Source organism: Chamaea fasciata, unplaced genomic scaffold (genome assembly GCF_029207755.1).
Source record: "Chamaea fasciata isolate MVZ Bird 193981 ecotype frontalis unplaced genomic scaffold, bChaFas1.0.hap1 SCAF_4, whole genome shotgun sequence".
Taxonomy (NCBI): domain Eukaryota; kingdom Metazoa; phylum Chordata; class Aves; order Passeriformes; family Sylviidae; genus Chamaea; species Chamaea fasciata.
The window spans coordinates 30,880,245-30,892,471 of NW_027094089.1; the positions used below are offsets into that span (position 1 = coordinate 30,880,245).

Sequence of the window (12,227 nt, forward strand, 5' to 3'; positions counted from 1 at the left end):
GAAAGGATGTGAATATAAACTTCTTGACTACCCTACCTTTAACTTGCAGAAAAACAGCACTGCAGGTCCCTACAGTTTCATTTGGTTACTGATATGTTTAGTAGTTCTAAACAATGATGGTTATGACTGCCAAAAAAACACTTATTGCTCATACATATGAAATTACAGCAGTCATTTTTGTGAGACAGCCAGAACGCTTCCATTCTTATTTACTACCCAGACACTTTGGATTCAGAGAAGATGGATCCACACCAATCTGAATGCATCTCCGTACTCCTCCCTGGGACTGATTTTGTATACCTTATTAGCCCCCAAGTCACCTTAAAACTGGTACTCAGGTGAAATGCTGTTTCTCAACCAATGATCTCTGCTATCCAGCTAAAGTACTAATTATCTGCATATCAAACAATTTCCTAGCTTTCTTAGGGTTTGGAGCATTCAGAAAAGCACAGATTGTTAATGTTTCTGATTGCTAATGTTTCATTTCTCTAAATAAAATAGAGAATGTTAGGTTTTTTTGTTTCTTACCGACTCATGAGTTATATGAATTTGACCCATTTTTTTTAAAGCAGTGTCTTTCATGTTGATCTGCCACTTGTTTAACAAGATTAGGAAGAAGTGTGCCAGAGACAGAACTGTGAGTCAGGTGAGAAAAAAAGTTACACGAACACAAGCAGGAGAAATACTGGCAAGCCAAGCACTGAATCTTCTTGTCCATTATCTGAAGCTGATTTACAGCTCCAAAAACTACATATCCTCAGGATAAAGAATTGGCACCCTATCTTTCTAAGAGAAAGAAATGCAACTTACACCTCAAGAGGTTTGATGATAGTAATTATCTGTTCTAGGAGATGAACTCACATGCTAAGAGTGAAGTGGGCTATTTTCAAGTAAGTATCTTGACCCTAGGTACATTGCAAGTATTTCTTCCAGGGTCTCATCCTGTTAGACACACAGACCTAACATTTATGGAGAATGAAGTAAAAGGATAGGGAAGGGTCATAAAGTGCACCAGTGAAGAATACTTTAGAAGTCTTTAAAAGTAAACCTCTGTCACAGTGCAGGCATACTTGAACAAGTATTCTTGTATTTGACAGAAGACCTAAATAGTGAACCATAATTTACTTGGAGAAACTGATACAAAAAATTTCCTAAAATTTATTTTAAGTAATTTTGCCAGTGTATTGTACTTATTCTCATAATAGCTTAAAAAGTGTAATTTAAATCTATTTCATATATGAATATGAAATATGAATACAAAAGTATTGGTCATAGCTACATAACTGCATGAAAATTAAAACTTACCATTAAATGACATTACAAATGAAGGGATAAATAATCAAAAAGTATTGTCTTGAAAAATCAATTTATTTTAATTTAGGATTCCAAACATTGATAGCATGCATTGAAAGTAAGTAACATTGCATATTCCTCAAGGGAGGAATCAAGGTTAATTAGTTACTTCATTTTCTATTTCCATGTCTTAACATAGATTTTAACCTTAACTACTGATTTCCTGCATTTGGACATCATTCTGTGGTTTGGAGTATCCCTAATGCTTTATTTTGAAATAATACAGAATTTTCATCTTAGGTGAAACATATTAGTTCCCTGAAAACTAGGGAAACAAATTAATTCAATAATAGGAACTTTTAAAAAAGCATATCTGCCATGAAATTCAACATAATTTTAGCACACTTCTATCCTAACTTTTTCCTCTTTACTTCCTAAATATTGTTCTTCTCTCAGTTATGGATGATGACCAAACACCCCATCAAAAACAATTTTTATAAACGAGCATCATTTAGTATTAAATAATACATAAGGCTCTTAAAAGCATAGGAATTTCTAAATTACTAAAAATCAATGCAGTTTTTTCAGAAATCTGAACTTTCTTATGGGGAAACGACAGATTTCTGAGGGACTGTTACAAAAAAGCAGACTTCTGGATTACACTGTCATAGTTACCCAGCTTTCATGGCATGACAGAAACATCAAGTGATCAAGTAAAGCTTGTGTGCTACACAAAGCCAATAGTGCAAATGCATCAGGTCTTTACACTGTAGGTCAAAGTGGAAAGTATTGGCTCCAATCAGGAAGCAAACTTCTGAGCTCAGATATCCTTTGGAAAGTCAAGGTGCCCTGAAGGTTATAACCTTCCACTTCATCCCCATTTTTTCTTCTTGCACTTTTGTTAAGACCTGTGAAGTGTTACTATGTTCAGTTTCCTTGATAAAAAGGCTTTAATATTAGAAAAATTATTTCAGTATTGCAAATTCTGAACTTCAAGTAATATTTCAGATAGGTAGAGATGGACTTTTGCCATATTTTAAATATAAACGTGTCACACAATTTGGAGGATTTTGATATTCATTTATGACATTTTCTTTTATATGCATGTCACTAAAACTGAAGTCCCAAAGAAAACTTTTTAAAACCTGCAATATTATAAAAGCAGGCATTAAACAGGGTTCCTTTAGCAAAAAAGACGAGGGCAGGGGATGGAGGGTGGAGAGTGAGAGAGTTAGAAATAATTATGTATGGCCTTATGTGGCTTGTGGACATATTTTGGTTAAGGTTTTTGCTGGTTTTGCTTTGTTGGGGTTTTTGTTTCTTTGGTTTGTTCGGTTTCATTCTGTTTCATTTCATTTTGTTGGGTTTTGTTTTGGTTTGGGGTTTTTAAACTAAAAAAGACAGTCCCTAGAAATTCAAGCCATTTGAACTCCACCTCTCCTAGACATCTAGCAGGAATAAGCTTAACGTGTTCTGTTTGCTGTTGAGGTGTTCATACACTGAAGATTAGAGAGAGACTGCCACAGCTAAAGGAAGACATCATCATCAGGGACAAAACAATTATGACTGCATCAAATGGAGAGCTGACAGGAGGAGATGTTAGTACAATCCTTCCTAGCTGTGTTTCAATTAGGTTTGAAAAAGCTATTGTAAAGTTTGGTATATGTGTCTTTATTACCTCAGACTGGAGTATTTTCTTTCTAGTTGTACAAAAGACATTCCTTGACACACACTTCTTCTAGAAAACCTCTCATTAAAACTCGGGTACTGTAATGCAGCTGCAGTTTGACTGATTGTGGTGAGTTGACCCTGGCTCAATGCAGGTGCCTGCCCCTCTCCCTCAGCTGGACAGGACAGAGAAAATATCAGGCAAGGTTTGTGGGTTGAAATAGAGACAGCTGGACAGGACAGAGAAAATATCAGGCAAGGTTTGTGGGTTGAAATAGAGACAGGAAGAGACCACTCCCCCATGACCATCACGGGCAAAGTAGATTCAACTTGCTGAAATCAGCTTAATTTTATTACCAATCAAATCAGAGTAGAAGTATGAAAAATAAAAACTGAATCTTAAAAACAACTTTGCCCCCATCCACCCCTTCTTCCCAGGTGCAAATTTACTCCTGTATGGACAATGGGGGTTACAGTCATTAAACATCTCTGCTGCTTCTTTTACCCCACACTGTTCCCTTCTCCAGCATGCAGTCCCACCCACCCACCCACAGCAGACAGCTCTCCATTAAATTCTTCAACATGAGTCCTTCCATGGGCTGCAGTCCATCATGAACTGCTCCAGCATGGGTCCCATCCTTCAGGCACAGCCTGCTCCTCTGTGGGTCCACCATGGGGTCTCAGGTCCTACCAGCAAACCTGCTTCAGTGTGGGCTCCTCTCTCCACAGGGCCACAGGTCCTACCAGGACCCTGCTCCAGCACAGGCCTCCCACAGGGGCAGAGCCCTCCTTCAGGCATCCAGCTGCTCCAACATGGTGTTCTCCATGGGCTGCAGGTGGATCTCTGCTTCCCTGTGCTCCTCCGTGGGCTGCAGGGGCACAGCTGCCACACCATGGTCTGCACCTCGGGCTGCAGGGGAACCTCAGCTCCAGTGCCTTCTCATCAACCTTGGTGTGTGCAGAGTTGTTTATCTCATGTATTCTCACTCATCTTTTCTGGCTGTTGTGGTATAGCAATTTTTCTACCCCCTTTCTAAAACGTGTTATCCCAGAAGCCATGGTCATTGATGGGCCCACCACCCTACTGCTAGTGTCACTGGTGAGCCCACCGTGGGCCTACCAATGTCACTCCATCCCAGAGTCTCTTGGCATTGGCAATATGGTACATGTAGGAAGCTTCTGGCAGCTTCCCACGAGAGACTCCCCTGAAGCCTGCCTGCTACTAAAACTTAGCCATGGAAACCCAATGTGCTGCTCAAACATGAAGCTCACTGGTCATTGAATGAGGTAAAGACAAGCATCTTCTGCAAGTACTACCAGATTTTACTCCAGCACTGAAGACCATGCTTCTCATACAGAAGTAGGGGTATTTATAACATTTTTCAATTTGCATACAGGCTGAAAAGAGACTTTTAAAAGTGCTAGAATTGCAGACACACTTTAGCTGTATAAACCCATTTAGAACTAAAAGCATACTTGAAACTATTGCTGTTCTTCATCTTGAAGACAATTTACTCTTTGACTACACATTCTTAATATTTCTCACATCTTTATCAAAATATGACTGTAAAACTTTCAAATTTAAATTCATTATGTCACCTATAAGTCAAGACAATTCTGACTTCTCAGAAACTATTTTTGCCACCTATCTTATTCACCAGCTCCTTTCCTACAGCCCCTCCATGACTGTCTGTCATTAGTAAATTCTTTTCTTACTCCAAGTTATATGGGAAACTTTTTATCCTAAGCCTAGTCCACCATCCTCATGTTTTGACATATCCTTTGTTTACCCATTTTTTTTCTATTTATTCTTTTTGACTCTGTTTTTCACTTTCCAAATCTCAACTAACTCCTCCACAAAATTGCAACAATGAATGGTAAAATACCTTTCTTTTACTGATACACCTCTTCCAGTGGAATCCGAAATTCCTTACCAGCTTAACTAAGCATGCTTTACAGCATGTGTGGGACAAGATAGACATTTTAGAACATATCCAGATATAAAAGCATAGAGCAGAAAGCCGCCTAACTCAGCTGGCTGGGGAATAGAAAATGGGACTGGATTTTACATCATTCAGCTTGTCTGAGATGAAAGCATGATCAGGCCTGCAAAGAGTTTCACTCTTCACCAAGAAGAAAAGTCAAACTTTGCTTGACAATTTAGGGGATTCACACTCAGTTCTCACTCCTGGTACAAGTCACTGTAATTTTTGCCTACCAGGAATCTTGAGCAACTTTGGTGTGAAATATATAATGGTAGTAAAGCAGACATTCTGTATGTCAAACATCATAATTCAGTTTTCTAGAGAAATTCTGAAGTCTAAAGGGCAACTCCGAAATTTAGCTAATTCACAGAAGTACTGAGAGTAATACAAGACTGTTCTCTGAATCATAGCTAGGAAGAAACAATCATAAAATATTCGTTTCTCCATTGCTTATGCCCTCAAGAAAAAAACAATCACTGTGTACCACCATCTTCAATAAAAACAGCTGGCTATGAGTCTGAACTGCACACAGCTGAACAATACCAAAACTGGGTTATATACATAGAAGCTCCACCAGTGGTAAGGAATGGAAGCCTTTAAAATTTTTTTTTAAAAAAATCTGTAACTACATAGCAGAAAGTATGACTGACTGTTACAATCAGACTACCAGTTCCTTTAAGGTTTCAAGTACTTTTCTGGTGTTCTTCAACCAAATGGAAATAATTTGGATCAATACAAGGTTAAAAGAGTTAAATTTAACACACTATGATATACAGCAATTCAGATTGAAGGATCTGAAATAATAATTAACAATTAATAAAAATATGACCTTTCAAAGTGCAATTCTCCCATTCTAATCTTGAAGACTATCCAGAAAAACATTTCTACTTGAAAACTTAAAAGACTGATTGTGGTTCAGTCATACCTTCTGTTAAGTATTTATTGGGGCAGGGGGTAATTTCTTTTTGCTTCTGTTTCACACTACTTATACATTTTTATGTGTATACTCATCAATCACTCGGGTGAAGGGGCAGGTGCCTGCTCAGCCAATTCAGAGGACACAGAGCTGTGAGGAGTGGTTGATACCCCTGAGTGCTGTGCAGCCCTTCAGAAGGACCTCAGCAGGTTGGAGAGATGGACAAAGAACTATCTGAAATTCAGCAAAGGCAAATGCAGGGTCCTGCTCCTGGGGAAGAACAGCCCCAGGCACCAGCACAGCCTTGGGCTGACCTGCTGGGGAGCAGCTCTGAGGAGAAGGACCTGGGGGTCCTGGTGGACAACAAGCTGTCCATGAGCCAGCAGCGTGTCCTGGACGCCAAGAAGGCCAATGGGATCCTGGGGACATTAGGAAGAGCATTCCCAGCAGCTCATGGAAGGTGATCCTGCCCCTGTACTCAGCATTGGTGAGGCCTCCACCTGGAGTGCTGTGTCCAGTTCTGGACTAGCCAGGACAAAAGAGAAATGGAGCTGTCAGAGCAGGTCCAGAAGAGGGGTGCGAAGATAAATAGGGAAGAGATGACAAAGAGGGGACCTCATCAGTGCCTCTAAGTATATGAAAGGGAGGTACCAAGAGGATATTAAGGGGAGGTACCAAGCCAGACTCTTCTCAGAGATGCTGAGCAATAGGACAGAACCTGATGCACAGAAGTTCCACCTGGACATGAGGAAGAACTTCTTTACTGTGCAGGTGACTGGAACAGATTGGCCAGAGAGGCTGTGAAGTCTCCCTCACAGGAGATACTCAAGAACAATCTAGATACAACCTGTACTGTGTGCTCTGGGATGACCTAGCTGGAGCAGGGAGGTTGGACCAGATGACCCACTGTGGTCCCTTCCAAACTGACTCATTCTGTGGTTCTGTGTAATTGAGCACTCTTTGGTTGTATGTTACATATTCAGTGTAGACATGTCCTTTAAATGCCTCTATTTTTCACTTAACAATTCACTTCTAAGTCTGAAAAGAGGTACAGCCAAAGAAAAGTATTTACAAGGCTCTCAGAAACAATTATTTTATTCACATATGCAAATAATGTCTAGTAGGTACTGGAAACTAGGAGATTGACAGGAAATAAGAACTTTGACATAGCTGTAGAGGAATTCAGTCACTGCGTGGGTAGAACGACAGGTGATGTTCTGGCTACCACAAAACATAAACCTTGAAGATTTTTTGCCCACATATTCTTCCCAGGTTTTACTGATGGTGTCCACATGGCATGTTAATTCTTAAAACTAAACTTGCAGTGCAACTTTCTTTAATAACTGTGCAGTTTTTAAAAAAAGACCTGTATAAAAGTTAAAGGAATATGATTTCTGCATCTTACCAAATTGGCATTTGATATATTATGCCATCTGAAGAATAAGCTAAAACCCTCAAAGAGCTGAGATTTCAGAACTTTAAAAGACCTCATGTATAAGAAGCCAAAGATACCAAACAGAAAACACCTATGGTAAAAACATTCCTATGATCACAGGATATATGCTCTCACTATATGGGTTTTTTTCAGATTCTAACCAGTCTAAGCTCTTCAAATAAATTCTGGTCACGTTCCATGTTTGCATGATAAAATTGCTGTATATATTAAATAATTTAGTGTATCTCTAGAATAACATGTATAAAACATATACAAATATCTCAAATGCAGGTACCAAGCAGATGGTACCAGACTCCTTCCAGTAGTATCCAGCAACAAGACAAGGAGCAAGAGCCAAAACATAAAACACAAGTTCCACTCAAGATGAGGAAGAATTTCTTTGCATTGAAGGTGGTAGAGCATTGGAGCAGGTTGCCCAGGGAGGTCATGGAGTCTCCCTCTTTTGAAACACTAAAAACCCAGCCTGACAAGTTCCTGCGTCACCTGCCCCAGGTGACCCTGCCTTGGCAGGGGTTTGAATGAGATGATATTCAGAGGTCCCTTCCAACCCTAGTAATTCTGTGATTCCATGAAAATGTAGATGTATGAAACAGGAATTAGAATGAAAAATATCTATTGGGAGATTAGGGGTTTTGTAATATATGTGACAAATTCACAGCAAGGTCACCTATACAATACAAAATGTTATTTACAGGAATTTGAGAACTATTAATATTTATTTATTTGAGGAGCTCTCCTTCAAGAAGGCAAGGGAGGGAGGGAGGGAGAGAGGGAAGTTATTACACGTATTTTAAAATAATAATAATAATAATAATAATAATAATAATAATAATAATAATAATAATAATAATAATAATAATAATAATTATTATTATTATTATTATTATTATTATTATTATTGTTCAGATCTTATACAATTGCTTTTGAATTCTAAAATTCATCTACACTAGATGTGTAGGGGCTTTTTCATAAAAAAAAGAGAAGAGAGCATAGCTGCCCAGCGATTATCTAATGTAACAGGTGGGCTAAAAGTAACTGTTTACTTCCAACTCCTTTTTTTTTATCAGCAGATTGCTAGCTTTCATTTCAGTCCACACTGGAACTTTTAACAGTTTTATTAGCTAATGAGTCTTTTTAGAGTCATCACAATGTACTTCAAGTGCTGTCTTTTGATGGAAGGCCTGAAACATTTCCAGACCCAACACTACTCAGATTTTATCGGTGTCATAACAATATACTCTTTAAAACTATATGCTGATACTTTAAATGTAACAAGTGATTCTGATTGCTGTGTGCCTGTTTTATATAGATGTTGGAGTGAAAGAGGACTTAAAGCATATGAATATTGACAACAGAATTAATGTTTCAGTGATAATATTGTAGATTATAGTAAAGACAAAATAAAAAAGAGCAAAAAAATTTTACCTTTTAACCACTTCTCTTTCATAAAGAAAGGTAGAAAAAGGTAATGGAGGAGAAAATATTTTCAAAGCCAAATATTTAAAAATATGAAACAGAGTAGGAAGGTTGTGAGTCAAGTCTCAGAAGGACAGATTTAACTGGAATCTGAAATCAAAGGGTATACAATGAGTCTTCAGTTCTAAATTTAAAGCCCCTGGTAATACATACTAAATAAAATGTATTGCCACTCATGAATATATATATAGAAACACGGAACATCAGAATAGAGATGATGCAAGAAAAAAACTACATTGATTATTAACTAATACTAAAAAGGTGATAAATTAAAATGTATTCTTATTTTAAACTCACTCACTTGTGACCAATCTCATGTGCAATGGTAAAAGCTGAACCTAGGCCAATGTCTTCATTAATGCTGCAGCTCCTTTCAGGCTCACACATTCCAGCCACAGAGGCCAAGCCTGAATAAACAGAAGGAGACACAAAGGGTCATGCCAAGGTGTTTCAGTCTTAAAAGCCCTAGTTATAAATGCCTGGATTCTTTTTAATAACTTCTATGCACAGAAGGAGCAGTTGGCAAAAGGTTAACTTTCTAGTCATTTGCAAAATCACTGGGGGGAATTTCACTTTGCCGGCTAGACATTAATATTTTTTGAACTGCAGTCAGTGCTGGAAAATGTCTAGACTAGGGGTTAGATTTATAAATTTTACTTCTGGTAACTTGGGACCACCTAGTAACTTGAGCCAGGAGAGGGAATTCAAGAAAGCATTTCTATTTTAACATTCTTGTGCCTGAAGAAAGCAAAATGTATCCACATTATTTTTCTAAAGAAATCTGTTTAAGTTTAGTGGGTTCACAAAAGCATACAAGCAACTTTTTTAGCTATGAAAAACCTCACATGGTATGTTAAAAAAATTAAAAAAACAAAACTGAATGCATCAGTGAAGAGAGAGGAGACATGTTAATAACAAGCACACATTTAACCATGGAAGTCTTTTCCATTTATCACCCAACATCTTCTGGCATTAAAACCTTATTGTGTTACAAGGGCTTTTAAAAACTTTCTTCAGAGAGAGGACGCCACTGGCATTTATCAACTATGGCTTTTCTGTATCTTACACATTTTTCAGCAACAGATTATGACAGAACATACTGCAGCCATAATTTAGTGCCATTAGAGAAAGCTTTAAACATCAGGTTTATTTAATGTATTTCTCCCCTAGAACTTCTTATCTGAAAGAAGCAGCAAGCCTTTCTTTAAGGAAGTTACCTGCTCAGTTAACTACATTACAAAAAAACCCAGAAAAACAAGCAAAAAAAAACCCAAATAAAAACAACCCCAAAAATAACAAAAAAAACCCCAAAAAACCCCAAACAAACAAACAAAAAAAACCAAACCCAAAAAACCAAAAAACCAAAAAAATACCCCCAAAATTGAAAAACCTTAACATTGGTTGAGAGATGAGGGGAATGGAACAGGGAGTAGTGAAGAGAGAACACAAACTATTTAAATGAGTAATAAACTATTTGAATTCTTCAAACTATTCTATTTTGACTAACAGTAAGGAAGTCATAATATGACAAGTGCTTCCTGCTGTGTCCACATGAGTAATTAATTTGAAGCCATGGGAGTGGATCAGCACACTGAAGCGCTGGTGTCTCTTGGCATGCTGGCTTGGCCGTTCTGGACTAGTTGAATCCTGCAGGCTGAACATCACATGTGATTCACAACTTCCTGGAGGGAAAAGTATTGCAGGGGTATAAGGACAACACACCCCATGGGTGATCTCAGGTCTCCTGTAGGCACATATAGAGTATTGGAGGGATATGTGTTCCATGTCTTCTCCCAAACAAATCTAGTTTGGACACAGCAAAACTACTCTGATAGGCAAATTGACATGGGCAAAAGCAAATGTGTGTCTGGAGAGTTTGCAGTTTGGAACCTGCAAAAAATGTAGCAATTACAGTTCACCCATTTTGTTCTAACTGAAGAAATTCTGAAGACAACATGGCAATACATCTATATACAACTATCATGTTCCCCTGCAAAGTCCACCATATTTGAATGATAAAGTCTCCATCTTCAGGTCTTATAACTGAGGACTTGCTTCAGCAATTTAGAAGACCAGAGTAATATAACTCCATACAATACTGGCAGAAAGTGAGAGAGATCAATTTAAGAACTCAGTCAGTGACTCAGACTTTAAAAGGACTTGTCCTTCACTGGAGCTACAGACACACTGCAAAGATTTTTGAGGTGTCTATTTTTCCTAAGAGGTTCTGTGAAAGGTTCCCTGCTTCAGGTGTCTGAAGTAGGATACAGATGTTTGTGCCACATTAAATCTTTTACTTCTGTCTCCTCCTAGAATACCAATTATTCAGATTTCTTTTGACCTTCTGAGACCTCCCTGTGACTTTTTTTCACAGACTCCTTATATATTTGATTACCTTTAATTACTGGATGTCAGTGTGACAAGCGTATCAAATGCCTGGCAGAAGAGAACTACAGGGCCTTGTCTCTTCTCCAATTCAGTGCCTATAATGCAGTAAAATTGTTGTGGTTTTGTTGCCAGGACACCTATAACAGGTGACTCTTATTTTTAATTTTTTTTAATAGAACTTTTTTTTAAAATAAAATATTTGCCAAATCTATCCTCTGTTACACTGGATTCAAGTGAAGCAGAACTTGCCTTTATGCCAAAATCTGATGGACTAAGAACTAGTACACTAATGATCTGTGTTAAAAGTATCACATAAAAATATTAAACAGTTCATGCATGAATGTATTACCGTTCAACCTTTCTTTTCTTAACGCTTGCACAGCCACTTCTAGGACATAATCTCTTCAGTTTCATCACCTCCAGTGTCAAATAAAATCAATTACATTTAGAAATTCAACAGCATGATTTGCCTTTTACTAAAGCATGCTGTGGGTTTTGTTCATATTTATAGCAGGCAAAATTCTGGTACCTTTCTGGTGGCATGTAAACTACACCCCTCTGCCAGAAGCACAAGTTGACACAGGTTAAGGCTATCAAGCATACATTAATATAGAGAAAGACACAGCAAATACAATACTGAACTCTGACTGAGAAAATTATTAATAATATGAACTAGCTGAGTTAGAATTTTGTCTTTAATCGCCTGCAAGAAAATCGGCTTACAAAAGGGTGCAAACTGAAAAAAAAAATCTAAACAAGTGTTATATTAGTCTTTGAATAATGTTTCCTTTATATGTTAAAGCACCATTGGAGGCAACAACCTATAGTTATAGGTCATATATAGTTATTTATTGTAGTAAATAACTTCTGGTGACATATTTAGGTATGGAGAGAACAATAGCTCTCCATCCTTAATCTAAGGTTGCCATGTGCATTTCTCCATTGCAAAGCACTGTTTAAGTAGTTTCAATGTTATCATATTTTCTATCACTGTGTTATTTTTTTCTAAGTCTGTGAAAGGAAACAAAAAGAAGCTGTACTCCCT

At 37.7% G+C, this 12,227-nt stretch overlaps 1 protein-coding gene across 1 annotated transcript in view; it reads right to left on the reverse strand.

Annotated features, from left to right (window-relative positions):
* Positions 1–12,227, reverse strand: part of ADAMTS6 (ADAM metallopeptidase with thrombospondin type 1 motif 6) — a 137,686-nt gene that overhangs the window by 71,118 nt on the left and 54,341 nt on the right. The window contains exon 9 of the mRNA XM_066181204.1: positions 9,096–9,201. Coding sequence (XP_066037301.1) covers positions 9,096–9,201 — 106 coding nt within the window. The remainder of the gene's footprint in view (positions 1–9,095; positions 9,202–12,227) is intronic.